The 19,773-nt window shown below is 34.9% G+C and overlaps 1 protein-coding gene across 1 annotated transcript; it reads right to left on the bottom strand.

The window, feature by feature from the left end:
- Positions 1 to 251: 251 nt before the first annotated feature.
- Positions 252 to 716, bottom strand: LOC140433849 (uncharacterized). Its single transcript, XM_072521825.1, has one exon. The coding sequence runs from the start codon at positions 714 to 716 to the stop codon at positions 252 to 254; it is 465 nt and encodes a 154-aa protein (XP_072377926.1).
- Positions 717 to 19,773: the final 19,057 nt, after the last annotated feature.

Raw genomic sequence — 19,773 nt, 5'->3', positions numbered from 1 at the left:
ATCAGAACTAGATATGACTGTCCACCATAATCTAATATATCACTTGCCACCTTTTCAAAAGGTGCTTGAGGCAACTCTCTAAGTAATAGTGGTTCTTTAGCATTGTGACTTTTAAATATTTCACACTTGCTACAATTTCTTACCCAGTCTTCTATACTTTTGTTCATTTGTGGCCAATGTAATATCTGTCTTGCTCTCTGTTGGGTTTTCTGAATGCCCAAATGACTCGAATGCAATAATCTTAGCATGCTCTATCTCAATATTTTTGGGACTATAACTCTGTCTTTGTAAAATATTAGTCCGTCAAGTAAATATAGTTCATTTCTTATATAATAATAATACCTAATTGAATTGCTTACTCTTGACAAGGTTTTGGGCCACCCTTGTATACAATATTTCTTTACTAGTTTCAGATCCTCATCAGCATACACTTCAGTCCTAAATTGTTCTCTCTTCTCATCAGTCATGCCAATAGTATGAACTATTTCTCTAATAAATTTATCATCATCCACTTCATCTTTTATAAAATTCCTCGATAATAAAGCTGCCACATGCATGAACTTGCCTGGCCTAAATTTTACCTCTATGTCATATTTAGATAATCTTACCCTAATCCTTTGTAATCTCGGCGACATTATGTCCGCAATACCTTTATGCATTAATGCCTCCAAAGGCTTATGGTCAGAATCAATTTGCACTTTCCTTCCTGAATACATATAGGATTGCCAAGAACTCCTTTTCAATTTGACCCATATTTGACTCTGCTGTCGTTAGTGCCCTAGATGCAAATGCTACCGGTCTGTTATTCTGTAAGAGACAGCACCCCAAGCCATTACTACTACTGTCAGTCTGTATCACGGTTGGTAACTTCTCATTGAAATTGGCAAGCACACTACTTGACATAATTACTTCTTTTATTTTATTTAGTGCATCAGAATGTCTATATGTCCATACCCATGTATTTTTTTTTTTAAGAGTTCTCTTAAGGGCGTGGAAATCTCTGACAAGTTTGGAATGAATGCCCGTAAATAATTTACCATTCCCAAAATTTGTTGTTATTCCTTTTTATTTTCCGGATCCTTCAATCTTCTTATCGCTTCTACTTTTTTGTTTTCAGCTCTCATCCCATCTTTATCAAAGATATGACCCAAGTATCTAACACAAACAATATCGCAACATCACACATCAACGCAATATTGTATTTTGTTTGGGTTAAATTTCACATTTAGTTCTCTAGCCCTATCTAACACCTTATTTACTGTATTATTATGCTCTTCTATTGACTCACCACAAATTAATAGATCATCGAAGTAGACTATACAACCTGGAATATCTGTAAAATTTTCCGAATTTAATTTCTGGAAGTATTCAAGTGCTATGTTAAGACCAAATGGCAGGCGGCAAAATTTATATGTGCCAAATATAGTGCCAGGAGAAAATGTAGGTGTCAGAGAGGGTAGAGAATGGAGACCAGGTAAAATTCTGGAAAAAGTAGATGAGGCACCCAGATCTTATTTAGTGCAGAAAGAAAATGGGGAAGTGTTCAGGCGAAACAGTTATCACTTGAGGCCTTTCCTGGTTAAGGCGGAAATTAAGAAGAATACTGATTTTGCACATAATGATAGATCATTAAACTCCTCATCTGGGAATCAGAGTTGTGGAGTAAAGGAACCTTCAACCTCCCAGATGAATGCTGAAAATAGAACTACTGGCTGCGCCAAGTAATAATATTTCATTGAGTTTTATACATTTATTTAAACATACTTTTTAACAAAGTCTCCAAGAATCAACAATATCGAAAAACTCATGTTCTAACAATGATCTTGACAAGTAGTGACAACTGACAAAGAGTCTCCATACATTGTGCCTAGAGCCCCGTGACCGTAATCATAACCTACTGATATGACAATCTTGTATGCAAATAGTCGTGCTTGGAGTTGATTATTTTGTAGATGATGGTTGTACCCTCATTATTGTATAAAATTATTATTGTTTTTTGTATTTGCGTATCATGTCTTTATGTATTATGTCTTTATGTATTCTACAGAGTTAGTTTTGTGTTTGAAACGCCTCAAATGTTACGATTTCTATAAATTTGCATTTCACGATTTTTATAGATTTTGATCAAACAATACAATTACGATTTCAATTAAAATTATAATTTACCGTTTTGGCACCGTCCAGTAAAGTTGTATACAGATGTACACAGATTTAGTTTTAAAGCCAGAAGTTTTTTAAAAATTTACAAATATGACATGACTTGTTGAAGTTAGACAATCATCAATCATTTGTTTCCAATACAGACTGGATGCGAAATTTCAAGCACCAATTTTCAAACAATGATTTTTTCAAAAACATTTTTTTCTAAGAAAAAAAAGGTAGGTATAGATTAATATTAATGAACTGGCTTAGAGTCATTGCGAATGCAAGTCGTTTAACGAGATTTTAGATACCTATTTGTTATGGGAAATATTAAATTTAGAAACCCATAAGTAAATTAAAATTACTGCAAAAATGTTAATTTAAAGTAGAGCAAGCGTTCGGTTTCAACTTACTTCCTTACAACGCTAAGGCCAAGTAAATCGTTTAGTATCTTCTAAAATATGATATTCTGAACCAGAAAATATAAGAAGCAAGACTTATTACGTATCGTTACCCTTTCTAAGTACCATAATTGAAGATCTTATTTCCAAAATTTCTTAAATCCATAAAGTGGTGAAACAAATTACAGATTTTTATTTAAGAGAAAAGTAATTAAGATACAACTTTAGGAAGAGGTCTAATGTCTTACATACTTTATACAGATGTACAAAAATTTTAAGGATTTGAAAGTGTCAAAATTAAAATGATATGCCCTGGATTTAAGAAGCTTTGAGAATAACAAGGTATTTAATAAGATTAATATCGGGCAAATTTTAAGTAGTAAACTCAAATATTGGATATTTATTGAACTGTTTTATTTGTTTATAGTTTACAGTAGGTAACGTTAGACAAAACAGCTTTTAAAATTTATTTAATCATCATCATTGTCACTTAGAATAGAGTTTTCTACAGGGTTAATTGTATTATCTGATAAAATTTTCCACCGAACTGATAAAATTTTCCGACATGGCAGGATGCTGTTTGAAATTACCAAGCTTACTTAGAAGTCATTTTAATATCTTTTAACTTCTCTTTCTTAATTAAACAGCCTATGGCCTCTCTGTTTGGATTAAGAAATGACCATTTCTTTTCTCTTTTTAACAGTGTATGTGAATGTATAAAAAGATTCGAGTAGCTAGACTTGCAACCCACTTTGCTAGATGTTATCTTTGTGGATTTCATTTTTCTTATATTGAAGTTCTTTTTGGATTTTATGTGCCTCCTAACCGATATTTTTCAGTCATAAGTAAACCAGTCTTCGCCGAGAACAAACGCATCTCCAAACTTTTCAAATAAATCCGTAAAATAGTTTCGAAACACAATTCAGATTTCTGCTTTAATCTGAGCCTTCTTAAAATTGCAAAGCAAAGCAGACGTTGATAAAGATGTTAATAGAGACATGGGGAATCTAAAATTTTTATTCCACGACATGTCTCCTCAACTAAGCAGAAATCATTAGCGAATCGGTTTTTTGTACTCATACAGAGTAGATCCGAATATGAAAAAGACAGTCAAGATTTGATTTCACGTACAAAGCGTCTATGTATTTGTTTATACGTATTTCGCCCTAATAGGGCTCGTCAGAACAGATATTCATAGGCGTTCTCAACGTGAAAATAAATCTTTTCTGTCTTTTAAGAAGCAACACTAAAATGGCTTCGAAACGTACGCAATAGCGACATCTGATAACAAATCCGTAAAATAGTTTCGAAACACAATTCAGATTTCTGCCTTAATCTGAGCCTTCTAAAAATTGCAAGGCAAAGCAGACGTTGATAAAGATGTTAATAGAGACATGGGGAATCTACAATTTGTATTCCACGACATGTCTCCTCAACTAAGCAAAAATCATTAGCGAATTGGTTTCTTGTACTCATACAGAGTAGATCCGAATAAAATGAAAAGACAGTCAAGATTTGATTTCACGTACAAAGCGTCTATGTATCTGTTTATACGTATTTCGCCCTAATAGGGCTCGTCAGAACAGCTATTCATAGGCGTTCTCAACGTGAAAATAAATCTTTTCTGTCTTTTAAGAAGCAACACTAAAATGGCTTCGAAATGGACGCAATAGCGACATCTGATAACAAATCCGTAAAATAGTTTTAAAACACATCTTTAACATCTTTATCAACGTCTGCTTTGCCTTGCAATTTTTAGAATGCTCAGATTAAGGCAGAAATCTGAAATGTGTTTCGAAACATTTTACGGATTTGTTATCAGATGTCGCTATTGCGTCCATTTCGAAGCCATTTCAGTGTTGCTTCTTAAAAGACAAAGAAGATTTATTTTTACGTTGAGAACGCCTATGAATATCTGTTCTGACAAGCCCTATTAGGGCGAAATACGTATAAACAGATACATAGACGCTTTGTACGTGAAATCAGATCTTGACTGTCTTTTCATTTTTTTTTTTCAAATAAAATGTGGTAATCAGTTGGTAACAAAGCTTCTTCAGTTTTCCAAAACGTTTTTTCGACTCTTCCGAAAACACGATCTAATGGCAAATAACTGTGCCCTCGTACGAGAAAAGTAATATTAATTGTTATGTCATACATTTGAGCCACTTTACTGAGCATTGAGAGAATAATGTAGCTTTTGTTTTGAGCACGGCATCCATCACAAAGTAGATTATTTTTTTTATGGCTGAATTCAACGCACAAAAAGCAGTAAGTGCCAATACAAAGCACTACAAACCTTTAAACTACCCTTCATACCATCATTTTTACACCATGTATAAAATGATACATCAGTTTTATCCTGTTTAGATTTTAAACCATAATTGCGTACAATACCCAGACTGTACTGCCACAGCTGACGGTAATAAAATGCTTCACATAAGGCTGTACGGGGCAAATATTAATTTTGCATCATATCAAATATAAAACACGGTGTATCATAAAATATAACAGGATCATTTATTAACTCATAACATCTTTTTGCACGCCTTTTGTGTACCAAAACTTCAGCCACTAAAATCTTTCGTACTTCGTCATCATTTTCACATTTGAGGCGTTGATTACGTTCTTCACAATAGATACATATATCTGTACGGGTGTACCTTTGGTTTCCACTACGGCTTCAAAATTGAGAGTGGCACAGAGACGAATGGAACGGTCTATGCTAGGAGTGACGTTGCGGGACCGAATAAGAAACGAAGATCTGCGAAGCAGGACGAGTATTGCTGATGTTGTGGAACACATAACAGAACTAAAATGGAATTGGGTAGGCCATGTAACAAGTATGCATGACTTACGATGGACAAGCAAAATTACACATTGGAGGCCAGAAGCAGACAAACGTAGTAGAGGAAGACCACCTATACGTTGGGCGACATCAGGCGTATCACGAAAAATTGTCATTAAAGAGCATAAAATCACAAATAATGAAGGAGTTTAAGAAAGGCCTATGTTTAGCAGTGGACGTAATAAATGAAGGCTGGATGATGAAGTGATATTTACAAGACTGGGCTTCTGCGTATTCTTTATTTACCTCCACAAATAACTTCCCAATTCCTCTTATAGAAAGTTGTGAAGGTAAATATTTCCGGTTAAATGTCTGAAATAAAGAGAAAATAAACGTTAGTTACTGCAATATACTTATGAAAAGACAAAAATGTTATCAATAGCTATTTAATCTATATAGATGTATTAATTGGTTGGGCAACCAAACTTTTATTAATAATGACAGTAACAACTTACTTTCTCTCGTTAAATAATGTTTTGAACTGCACTTGAAACTCAAGATATTTTGACGACTTAAATTCTTTATGTTGTTATTACAAATATTAGTGTGTTTTGAAAGTAATACGCAATAAGGCACTGAACACATTTGGTCGATATTCTGAGAATGCTGCAGAAACTGGCAGAGCACACGTTTATATTTCTACCGTCTTCTTTCTGAACAAAGTAGGATATTGAAAATTCTCTTCTTCTTTCACTTAATGTTCCTCTGACACATTTTATTTTTTGTACGTGTATGACACTAGTATAAATGAGTATCGTTCTACTTTCATCACCGAAGAAGATGGTATGAAAACGCTTACAGTCTATAAAAGTAATCAAATTAGCTTAACAACGCCCACCATTATGTCTACAAGCTATCCGTTTCGAAGAGCCATCACTGGCGTATTTACGTCTTTTATCTATATTTTTCGCGCATTGTGGAGGTATTTGTGATCTTCTTCTCGCTGTACGACCCGTATAAGACACTAACTCGTCTTCAAAACTAGACAATATATCGTTATTTACACAAATAAACATAAAAAATAATGCACGTTTGTAACACACATGCTTGACTCTTATTGTACGCATCAACTAAACGCAAAGAGTAAACAGCCATGATAAGTCACGTGACATCTACGCGCTCATGGATTGGCCAGGCAGATTTAAGACCATTTAAAAATAAAAACAGTAAGGAAATAAGACGTTATAAAAATGAATAATATAAATAATAATATATTATTAAATGGTAAATAGGTCGCTTTGGTCATACAACGTTATTCTAGACCTGGCGAGAACTATGTTTTCAATAAAACAAAAACCTTAAAAAATCGAAATTTTGGATTTAAGATACTTTGGAAGTAAAGTCTTCAATTTTTAAGCAAATTATTATCAATTCTTATGTAATGACAACGGAAATATATTTAAATTAATTCATTAAATTGTATAACTTTAAAAACACACCCTTCCTTGTGTTTTATGGATGTTACAAGTATGTATCTTATGACGTTTTTCTATTTTTTAATTTTATAGGTATTTAAAACTTCCATGTTTTTTCGATTATTCTTAATACATATCTATACCTTGATGTAATATGTAACTTGTTTAGCATACATTTTTGTAAAAATATATTTGAAAGGCGTTCAATATATTGGTATCGTCTTTTTTTAAAGCCCGTTTTTATTATTTCTTTTAATTTTGCCCTGTTCTTCTAGTGGTCACTCCACAAATAAAGATTACCTATAACCGCTGCAAATTCATCCATATCTTCATCATCATCGTTCTGGATTTACAACCCTACGTAATTTCTAGCCTCCACAAAATCTTCTCTCCAGTAGTCCCTATCTATCGCTTTTCTCCGCCAAGCACGTATTCCCATTTTTGTCATGTCTTCATCGATGTTATCAACGAACCTTGTTCTAGGTCTTTCTCTTCTTCTGTGACCAATGGGTCAATTAAGAAGCGTTTTTCTAGCTGGGTGAACAAATTCCCTTCGTTGGCTCAGTGAAGATGTTCGTTCTGTTGTAATGGAAACACCAAATAATAGTAGCAGAGTTTATTGTTGAGACGTACACTATGGGTGTAGACCCGGGATTACTTTGAGTAGAGACTGATGAAGTTGATCGTTGAAGACTATATGTTCGTTGAGTGAATATTGATTGAATGCTTCTCTAGTCAAGAGATATTAGTTTTATATAAATTCTATTTGGGTCAATATTTTTCGCGTACCTAGCGTGATATGTGTATTTAATTTATGTAAATTGTTTAACTTTGTCAGTACTTTTGACTGATGTCCAAATTATTATTTATAATTGACCAAATGTGTATGTAACCTAATTAACTACGTGTGTGTATTTAATAACAAATAGATTCATTCGGTCTACTGGGTGATAAAATTATACTGTCCAATTTCGGATATGAATTATGAAGATTTGATATTGGACATACTGCGGAATCGGGCAATCTGGCCCAAGTGTCAATACTCAAAGTTTACATATAAGTATTACATAACATAGTAAAATTCAAACATGATAAATTATAAATAGTTTAAGAATAATCAATAATCTTCCAACCGAACCCTAGCTATCAATGTCCGACTCTATCTCTAGATTAAAATTAGGGCAATTGGATGAAAATGTGGAAAGTGGGATGTCAACTTGGGAAGTCGACCGTACATTGTTGTGCCGATTACTAACTAATACAGGTACTTCCTGTTCGTTAGTTTGAGTTTGTGAATTCCCTGAACGACATAGTCGTGCAACAGGACGGTACTTCCATAACGTGAGTATCCCAATTATTACCATTATAGTAATGATCCCGGTGGCCACAAAATAATTCCAATTAGATTCGTGAATCGATCGCCACTGCGTATGCGTCATTTCTTGTTCCAGACTCTCCTCCTCAAGTAACACATGACGTAGCTCTCCTCCTGGTATGTCAAGGTAGGTGTTTAGAGGCGTGTTAAACTTGCGGGGTGTCCTCGCCACCAGTTGGGCCACGGGAGTGATTGGCGACTTCAGGTAACTCGTCACTGCTCTGTCCACCCCACTGCTAGTGGGGAGTAATGTAATATTTTTCGTTTGGGCGATACATTTGGGTGAAAGCTTCAGGAATGTGACTCGTTCCAGTACTCTTTCGCTCCGATTTCCATCGCAAATAATGGATATGTGTATCGTGACTGGCGTGATAACTAGCCAGAGGTTGGGAGTACCCATCTTACTCCATTGAGCTGTCTGTATTGTCCTGGCTACCACTGGACATGTGCTATTCTTAGATCGCTCATAAATTTCTTCTAGTATGCAGTTTGGTTGGGTATCCATGTTTCTTATAGCCGTTGGTGAGCACGCTATCTGCGCCTTTGTCTATCTTCCGTGGTCAATTCGAAGTAGTGCAGTGTGTTATAATCTACGACCAGTAGATTCATTGGGGCGACAAATGTGCGCAACACCGACCCCTCAACGTTAAGTGGTATGGCCGTGACTTTGATCATGCTGTACTTATTTTTCCCTGTCACTATGAAGTAGCCGATGACTGTTATATATCTGTCGTCATGACTGACTTCTGTTTCTATAATGGGTTGTCGTCGTATTTCGACCCCTTGAGGCAGTATCTGCCCTGCTTTCCCTATTAATTTGGTTATTTCACCCGGTTTCACTATATCAATGAAGTGTCCGTGGTTATAGTGAAGGTTTAATATTCCCTCGTAAAATTGAGTATATTCGTTTATGAAGTCCATAACTTGTAATGCTATCGTTTGTATTCGTAACGTGCTATATTCGGTTTCTAGTTTTTGTGCTTTGTCTTCTACTTCGTTAAGTCCTTTAGATATTTCTTGTAGACCTGTGATTAGTGCTTTGTTAAACTTGTTCATTTGGTCGTTTATCCTGTTCTCTGTGTGATTGATTGATGTTATTGTTTCTAACATTATCTTCGCCTGGTGCTGTGATCCCTTTATTAGCTCCTTTTGGTTATTATCTAATGCTTCAATGTTACTGTAGGCTTCGTCATTGACTCCAAATACTGAGGTTAATATTGTTCCTAATATTCCTCTTCTTTCTCTTCCTTTTATTTCTACTGTCAGCCCCTCGCTTACTGACTCCGCCTTTCTTTGTCCTTCCTCCAATTTCTCTATTATATCCTTACAATTCACGATTTTTATCTCATGACACAGTTCTCGTACGCCTTGTATCATATTTCCTATTAGTTGGTGCTCTGTTCGAATTCTTCCTTTTTCGAGTAACACCTTTATTCGAAATGTTCCCCGGTCTATGACGACCTCTCCAAGGTCTTCTGTGAAAAATCCTGGTACCGGATTATATATTTTATACGGTTCTGCCTTTATGGGTTTTAACATCGTTAAAAACATTATAGCTACTAGTATTTTCTTCCATCTTAGTGCTGCTACCTTTTTCGGCTTTTCCTGTTTCTCTTCTTCCAGTCGTATTAGCTTATGTATGGGTCTTTTAGTCAGTTTCCCGTTTGCCTTTCTCACTGTTACTACTCTGGTTAATCCCTCCGCTCCAGGGTGTGTTTCTGTTACCCTCGCTAATGGCCATCTGCCTGGAGGTGTATCCTCTTCTTTAATTATAACTATTTCTTCTTCTTTTATGTTAGGGTGCGCCTTATGCCATCTATTTCTCTGTTGTAATTGGTGCAGGTATTCCTGTTTCCAAATTTTCCAGAAGTCTCTTTTTATTTTCTCCACTAATCTCCACCTCGTCGGCATCTTCAAATAAGTCGTAAGCTCTTCTTCCCGATTTGGTGATATAATTTCTCTCCCTATAAGGAAGTGAGCTGGTGTCAGGGCTATTTTCCCTTCAGGGTCTTCTGATGACCCACATAATGGTCTCGAGTTCATACATGCTTCTATTTGTGCCAGCACCGTACTCAATTCTTCATATGTTAGAACTGTTTCCCCGATGATTCTTTTCAAGTGATATTTCATTATTCGCACTGCGCTCTCCCATAATCCTCCGAAATGTGGTGCATATGCAGGTATGACATGCCACTGGGTACCTAGTGCCCGTAATCCTTGTTTTATCTCGTCATATATTTTTTGATTTTCTTTTTTCAACAAATTTGCTGTTCCTACGAATGTGGTTCCGTTATCGCTGTATACGTTGTTGCACTGTCCTCTGCGTGCCGTAAATCTCTTGAACGCTGCGATGAAAGCATCCGTAGACATATCGCTTACTACCTCAAGGTGTACTGCCTTCGTTGACAGACACACAAATACTGAGATGTAGCCCTTATAGCTCCTCTGTCCTCTGCCTCTCGTGGTACTTATTTTTATTGGCCCGGCATAATCTATCCCTGTGTTAGTAAAGGGATGACTCGGGTTCACTCTGTCTTTCGGTAGATCTCCCATTAATTGTTGTGCTGCTTGGCTTTTATACCTCCTGCACCTTAAACATTTTGCTAGATGATCTTTCACGGTTCTTCTGCCGTTGATTATCCAGTATTTCCTTTTTATGTACTGTAGTGTTTGTTGTAATCCGCTATGTAGATTTCTTGCGTGACTATCTGTTATAAGTAACTTTGTTAATGCACTATCCTTTGGCAAAATTATCGGATGTTTTTCTTCGTACTTTAGATTCGTGTGTCTCAGTCTTCCGGTGACTCTTAGAATTCCTTGTCTATCCAGGAATGGTACCAATGACGCTAATTTATTTTTCTTGTCTAATTGCTGTTTCTTCTCCAGCTTATTTATTTCTGGTTTGAAGTAGGCGTGCTGTGTGTGCTTTATCACCTTTAATAGAGTTTCCTCTAATTCTTGGACTGTAAGCTGACTTTGTCCATTGTCCTTCTTTTTTCTGCATTTGTCTGCAAATCTCCTACAATATGAAAGTACTCTTCTCATTCTTTCTAAATTTGAGAATCTCTCGCATATGTCTTCCTTTATCGTTGTCGTGTGCACCGTTATTTTCGTTTTGACTTCCTCCTCATTTGTCTCTGGTATTTCTTCTGATTCCTGAGTTAAAGTTTTGTTACTAGTCAGCCAAGTTGGTCCCTTCCACCATAGCTCTGCTTCTAATAATTCTGATGCGGTACTTCCACGTGAGAGGATGTCCGCTGGATTTTCCTTTGTATCTACCTTATGCCAATTTTTCGGTCCTATAACGCGTCTTATTTCCTCTACTCTGTTGGCGACGAACATTTTCCACCTTTTTGATGATCCCCTTATCCAAGCCAGGGTTATCGTTGAGTCCGACCATGCATATACCTCAATGTTTTCCCTGTTCAATGCTTGTAGGGTTTTCTTCATTAAATTTGCTAGTAGTACCGCGGCACACAGCTCGAGCCTCGGTAACGTCGTTTTCCCTTTCAATGGTGCGACTTCCGATTTTGCTATCATTAGATTCGTTTTAATTTCTGGGCCTAATACCCTTGAGTAGATTACCGCTCCATATCCTTTCATAGACGCATCTGCAAATCCATTCAGTTCTACTCTGTTTATCTTGCTTAAGTTGTTCCACCTGGGCAATGTTATTTTCTCCAGATTTACTAATTGCGCCTGGTATGTATTCCACCTGCTTTGTTGGTTGCTAGTATGGCTCTCGGCTTTGGTACTGCTCTCGGCTCTAATATGGCTCTCGGCTTTGGTACTGCTCTCGGCTCTAGTATGGCTCTCGGCTTTGGTACTGCTCTCGGCTCTAGTATGGCTCTCGGCTTTGGTACTGCTCTCGGCTCTAGTCTGGCTCTCGGCTTTGGTACTGCTCTCGGCTCTGGTACCGCTCTCGGCTCTAGTATGGCTCTCGGCTTTGGTACCGCTCTCGGCTCTAGTATGGCTCTCGGCTTTGGTACCGCTCTCGGCTCTAGTACCGCTCTCGGCTCTGGTATGGCTCTTGGCTTTGGTACTGCTCTCGGCTCTGGTACTGCTCTCGGCTCTAGTATGGCTCTTGGCTTTGGTACTGCTCTCGTTCTCCCGGGTCTAGTGGTCTCTCTCTGCTACTGAGGGTGTTGCTGGCGTGGACTGTATAGGCTCTCTCAAACTTCCTTGAAGTCGGAAGGAGTCGGAAGGAGTCGATCCGGCTCGAAGGACCATGAACAAATTCCCTTCGTTGGCTCAGTGAAGATGTTCGTTCTGTTGTAATGGAAACACCAAATAATAGTAGCAGAGTTTATTGTTGAGACGTACACTATGGGTGTAGACCCGGGATTACTTTGAGTAGAGACTGATGAAGTTGATCGTTGAAGACTATATGTTCGTTGAGTGAATATTGATTGAATGCTTCTCTAGTCAAGAGATATTAGTTTTATATAAATTCTATTTGGGTCAATATTTTTCGCGTACCTAGCGTGATATGTGTATTTAATTTATGTAAATTGTTTAACTTTGTCAGTACTTTTGACTGATGTCCAAATTATTATTTATAATTGACCAAATGTGTATGTAACCTAATTAACTACGTGTGTGTATTTAATAACAAATAGATTCATTCGGTCTACTGGGTGATAAAATTATACTGTCCAATTTCGGATATGAATTATGAAGATTTGATATTGGACACTGGGTCATATCGACTGGGCGCATCTATATCTTTTGCTTTTCTTAAAAGTGTTTGTGTATTTACCTCGGTCAAATCGCGATTGTTTTTTAGCCAGTATATTTCTTGTTTACCAGGACCCCGTTTTTTTTAGATTTATTTATCCTTGATTATTAGCAGCAACAGCTGGTACTTATTATTTCCAAGTACTGAATAAAAGTTTTCTGTCCCTTACCATTTTGTGTAACACTATTTCGTAAGTAATAATATTTATCCGTGATATTTTTAAAGTCTTCTAAAAAGCCACATCTTAAAAGCTTCCGGATGTCTTCTTAAGGGAACATTAACAGTCCAAGCTTAGGCGCTATAAAAAATTTTCCGATATCGGATATGGACAAAAATCTGTTGATGGTAGTACCAACAAAAATAATAAATCAGTGAAAGTTGTAACAACCTATAAATTAACAAATTTTCTGCAAAAAAATCTACTAATTAAAATACTACGCCAAATAAGTAGTCTTGAAAATAGGATAAACACTACAGAAAATATTAGAGAGATTAACTAACCTGGACGAGCGTATAACCAGAATAGAATCTAGCACCAAAGGAGCTATACCTAAAAGACTTAGTAATGGTGGGTAGTTTACGAATAGTAGAATAAAACGCAAATGACATCTTGAAACATCAGCAAGAACTACAAGCGATACTAGATATAGAAAAAATAGACTTATGCCTCATTTCTGAAACTTATTGTACGAATGAGTCATATATTAGATTTAGGAGTTATAAAACTTATCATACTACTCACCTTGGTAATGCAGCCAAAGGAGGTAGTGCAGTAATCATCAAAGAAAATATTATGCACTAACAGGCAATGGTATACAGAACTAAAGAATATCGGGCCACATCAGTAAAAATTAAATGTAAAAACTATGAGGTAATCGTCACAGCAGCGGTTTACAGTCCGCCAAGACATGTCATCGAGTAAAAATTTATATGTAGATTTCCCGACCAGTCAAGGACATAGATTTATCCTTGGAGGAGACTTCAATGCAAATCATAATTATTGGGGGTCACGACTGACCATTACCAAAGGGAAAGAATTTTTAGAAGCAATGAAATATATAAAATGCGGCGTAAGACCTTATCGACTTCTTTGTAGTCAGAAATTTTTCAACAAATTATATAGAGATAGAAGAGGCATCGGATATGAATTCGGACCATTCTGTAATTATTCTCACATTCAGTGACACTGTTATCAAAAAAAAATCCCCCCTAGACTTGTTAACAAAAATACTGACTGGGAAAGTTTCCAGATAGACCTTGAAGAGAAGATTAACCTCTCAGTTCCATTAAGAACCGTTGATCAAATAGAGGCAGAAGTAGAATTACTCAATAAAAATGTACAACAAGCTATTTGGAACAACAGCACGAACAGTGTCGAAAGAATGAAAGAAAATAAATACTCGAAAAAAATCAAAGAATTGATAACCGAAAAAAGAAAGCTGAGACGCAAGTGGCATCAGTCTAGAGCACCAGTTGATAAAACTGGTGTAGTATTGTTAATAATCTAATTTATTGTTTTTTATTTATTATTAAAGGTTCTATTTATAACACTTACAAATGTATTAAAGTCTTTATTACTAATTTATCTTACACTAATGATTATATAATTTATTATAATACGTGCGTTACATTTTAAAACGCAGCGCGATCTTCAAAAACTAACTGTTCTCTTTACAACAAAATTCCTCTTTAAACATAAAATACAGTTATTCGAGAATTGCGGCGAAACCCCATCGACGAGCTCAGAAGGTCGCACAGACCAGTTTTATTCGGCCTCCTTCTGGAAATTTTGAATCGTGGGTGACTCATCATAATTCAGGTAAACAGGTCTTTCAACTGAAACAACTAGAACAGAAAAGAATAATTAGTAATAATATATTTACAGTTTTATATGCCATGATATTTATCGTAACACTATATTAAATAATGCCACACAAAAATTAAAAAAAAATTTAAAAAATTAACAACAAATCGGTTAGCATCTACCTGAGTGAACTATCAAATGATAGCGCTATTGATTACTTATTGTGGAAGGCTACCAAACGATTAAAAAGGCCAATCTTACAGAATCCACCAATTAGAAATATTAATGGTAGCTGGACAAGAAGCAATATACAAAAGACCAACAGGTTTGCTGACCACCTAGAAAATACATTTCAACCATATGAAAAACTAGAAATAGTTAACTGGGAGCTCCCTAATCAAGGTAAAATAGAGATTGCCCTGTAACTACAAAAGAAATGTATTTAGAAATAAAAAAAGATTAATCCAAAGAAATCTCCTGGATTTGATCTAATTACTGGGGAAGTGTTAAAGCAACTTCCAAGGAAAGCTATAATAAAATTAACACATCTTATAAACGCTTCCTTTAGGCTAAGGTACGTACCAAAGATATTGAAGGTGGCAGAAATTATAATGACACTAAAACCAGGAAAACCTCCACAAGAAGCTTCTTCATATAGGCCTATTTCACTGTTACCTGTCATGTCTAAATTATACGAAAAATTACTCTTGAAGACACTAAAACCGATTATACAGGAAAAAATCTAATTCCTAATCATCATTTTCGGTTTAGGGTAAGCCACTCAACGATAGATCAGGTGCTTAGAATAACAGATATAGTAGAAAAAGCTTTAGAAGAAAGAAAAGTCTGTTCCGCAATTTTCCTCGATGTAGCGCAGGCTTTTGACAAAGTGTGGCATGACGGATTATATCATAAAATGAGATGCTATTTACCAAAACAATATTCTGAACTACTAGAATCATATATATCCGACAGATAGTTTCGAGTTAAATATAAGAAAGCATATTCAGAATTAAGAGAAGTTAAAGCTGGAGTTCCACAAGGAAGTGTCCTGGAGCCAGTGGTATACCTGCTCTATACCAGCGATATTTCATCATTAGAACCCAACACAATTGCGACATTTTTAGACGACACATGCATTCTAGCAGTCGGACAAAACCACGGGGATGCAGCAAAATATTTGGGTATGACATTAGATTCCAAGCTACGTTAAAAAGCACATATTAAGAAAAAAAGGAGAAATTAGAAATTAAGTTTAGAAAGATGGACTGGTTGATGGAAAAAAATCCACTCTGTCTAATGATAACAAATTGTTATTGTATAAGCAAGTTCTGTAACCGATATGGACATAGTCGCTCCGTGCGTGACCATGGTAGGGGTAGGGGTAGGAGAAGCTAGAGGTACTATCTGCAAGCAACACCTTATGATTTAACCTTGATTTAATACCACCAAACCATTTTCTCCGATGATATGTGAAGTCGCTAGTCTACGTCGATAATCCTAAAACGATTGACTACTTGGACGACTAGATTCGCCTCGTTATTGCCGATATACGGTCATTGATGTTGGAAATAGTCATTGAAAATTAGAGCTGCACATTAGACTACATCAGAGCTAGCCGTGGCAGTCGTATGCCAGAATTCATATTTAAATCATAATGCCAAGAGATTGTCCTTCGAATAAAGTCAATTTCATTTAAATTTACCAAAACTATCTTTGTTTTATTCCATTTTAAACATCTGTCCGTCTAAAAAAACCCGTAATAATTGATCTCTATACCAAAAGACACCGATTTGCTTAATGAAGAGGATTTAACATCAAAATAATGTGGAATAGCAGTGTATTACACAGAAAATTACAATGAAACCAAAACATTTTGAGTCTCTAAATGAGAAACCAAAACATTTTGAGTCTGTAAATGAATGAGAATGCAGATATGCACATATAATTTGATATTGTAAGTGCTTGTTTATTTTCAGTCTTTTAGAGATATTATGGATTAACAACTTTTATTATGAAAATTATTAACAGTAAAAGCATTCTTTACTGTATTTTCTTGTAACTCTAAGAAAATACAGTAAAGAATGCTTTTACTGTTAATACTTTTCTTAATATAAGTTGTTAATCCATAATATCTCTAAAAGACTGAAAATAAACAAGCACTTAAAATATCAAGTTAATATGTGCATATCTACATTCTCATTCATCGCCGTCTTAGGCAAGCAATTAACATAAACACTTAGCTTCATGCGCAGAAATACAAAGTCAAAGATAATAACAATTAAATTCAAACATTTTCAAAAGTAAAATTATGTATACACCTCAATTGTCAACTACGTTAAAGAAGCATATAAAGAGTCAAAGTAAATGAGTCTCCGGAGAAACATAGTCTCATTATTTCGTTTAATATTTACCCTTAGAGTGGAAACTGCAGAAACTTTACCATTAAACTATGAATGTATAGCAGCAGGCACTATGATGCTGGCTGAATACCGTCAGTTTTTATAGACCAGGAAATGAATAATTTTAGCGGTTTTTACGTAAGCAAGGTTTGCTTATATAACTAAAAAATAACGAATACATTGATTTCTTTTATATTTGATTTGGCCCTCTTTGTTAAGACTGGCGGAATTCCCTTTAGTCTCTGATATATTAGGACGTTAAAAACAGTTTATTAGAGCCCCTTTTTAGACACTTATTGTGATCTCAATAACGCTCATTGTTTGTTTAATTTTGTCATTTTGTTTTGTGAATTTATCAAATGTATATTATATTATCCATAATTTCTAAATATAAGGCGATATTTGAATAGTATGTTCAATATGATAAGTTTTTCTATTAACTATTCTATTAACAAATTAATTCTGTTAAATATGAGTTTTTTTAAAGAATTTTTTGGAGAATCCTACAACTATTTAATTGAATCTTAAAATAAAAACTAAAATTTCCTTAAGAACTAATTTTTTTTGGATAAAGATTAGGAAAAAGAAATATATACATGGTGTCACAAAAAGATTGATAATAAATTATACCAAGATTTTTAGTGATAAAAATAATGCGATTTGGCCTAACTTACGTATATGCAAAAGTGCACCCAAAAATGTTACGTGGTGTTAAAGTTACAGGGTGTTAAAGTTACAAAATAAAACCGAATTAGCTAAACTATTTTTTTCCAGATTTTTATAGATATTTGGAGGGAGTCTCCAAACCTTTTCCAAATTATATATAGAATGGTCCTTAAGTAATTGTACAAACAAAAACCGTAGATTCTGCACTTTAAAATATTACGATATAAGCCTACTTGCTTTAATAAAATGTTGATATTAAGAAAGATAGAGGGTGTTAAAGTGGAAACTAAAAATTTTATTTTTCGCTATAACTTTCACGTTTGTGAATATTTTTGGACAAAAATTTACAGTTAAATGCTTTTAAGCAGGATAAATTATAATTTTATACATACTTTAATGTAACTAATAGAGGGCGCCACATATCCCACATGTGTGGCGAAAATTTTATTTTTCGCTATAACTTTCACGTTTGTAAATATTTTTGGACAAAAATTTACAATTAAATGCGTTTAAGTAGGATAAATTTTAGTTTTATACATACTTTAATGTAAATAATAGAGGGCGCCACATATCCCACAAGTGTGGCATAAATTTGCGCTTAACTTTTTTGCTATTTAAGTTAGCTCTATTTGTGTTAGAAAATATTAAAGATATATTATTTTTACAAAAAAAAAAATGTATACTTGTTAGTAACCTGAAAATTTAACCGTTTTCGAGATAATCGCTTTATTTTATAAATCAGCTGCATAATACTTCTTAGTTTGATATTTATGCGGTAAAGCACTGAATACTTGTAGATAAGCATAATTCATAGTTTATTCTTATTAAAACAACTCAAAGATGATAATGTAAAATCACAAAATGCTTTGTTATGGGTGCTTAATGTCTTATTAAAGAAAAGATTCTTCATCTTCTTCTTTAGGTGCCGTATCCACATTCAGACGTTGGCCGTCATCATGTTTACAATTTCCCTTTTCTGTCGCTTCCTAAGTTTCTATAATGACGTTGTATTACTTTTTCTCTATTGTAAATACTTGTAGATAAGCATAATTCATAGTTTATTCTTATTAAAACAACTCAAAGATGATAATGTAAAATCACAAAATGCTTTGTTATGGGTGCTTAATGTCTTATTAAAGAAAAGATTCTTCATCTTCTTCTTTAGGTGCCGTATCCACATTCAGACGTTGGCCGTCATCATGTTTACAATTTCCCTTTTCTGTCGCTTCCTAAGTTTCTATAATGACGTTGTATTACTTTTTCTCTATTGTAAAATGCTGAAAACCCAAAATATGTGGTTTATGCAAGATGGTATAGCACCACATACTAGAGAGAAGGCAGTTAGAACATACTTAAATACAACTTTTCTGAACGTTGGATTGGTCGTGGTAGTCATATTTCTTGGCAATGTGGTGAGATATTGATACAATTATTTAATTCATAAAAAATTCGAAAAAAATACTTATTATTCATTGTTAAATTGTTTATCCATTTTTATTAGGACAAATGGAAACTAGAGGACAGGTATTGAATAACACATATGTGTCTTGTTCCATAATACTTTTGCTACAAATCTAACCTTAAAGACTCAGCATTATTACAAAAACATCATTTTTGGCCTAATAACCGATATTGTTATGAATACAGTAAACACACAGGAAATTTAGTTTAGCATAATATTAGTTCGTTAGTAAATCGTAATAGTCCATTTGTTCGGGATGTAATAGTTACTCGTAAGCTTTAACGTAATCATATAACTAAGTAATGTCATCAATAGGTTATTCCGTGTGTATATAAGTATCCAATGAACGAGATACATCACAGCTTAGTACATTATTTAACATCTGACAAATAAGATGTAGTTCCATAATATACTACAGGATGTATCCAAAAGAATATATTCATCCATTATACATTATAGCCACCACGTAGCCCAGACTTTAATCCGCTTGATTTTGGTGTATGGGGCACGTTAAAACAACGTG

This window comes from Diabrotica undecimpunctata, chromosome 2 (assembly GCF_040954645.1).
Source record: "Diabrotica undecimpunctata isolate CICGRU chromosome 2, icDiaUnde3, whole genome shotgun sequence".
NCBI classification, from domain to species: Eukaryota; Metazoa; Arthropoda; class Insecta; order Coleoptera; family Chrysomelidae; genus Diabrotica; species Diabrotica undecimpunctata.
The sequence above is the reverse complement of the archived record's forward strand: the minus strand, read 5'-3'. Positions and strand labels throughout refer to the sequence as shown.

What these genes read in the sequence shown, in the direction of transcription:
- LOC140433849 (XM_072521825.1), bottom strand. Translation starts at nt 716, where the DNA reads ATGTATTCAGGAAGGAAAGTGCAAATTGATTCTGACCATAAGCCTTTG.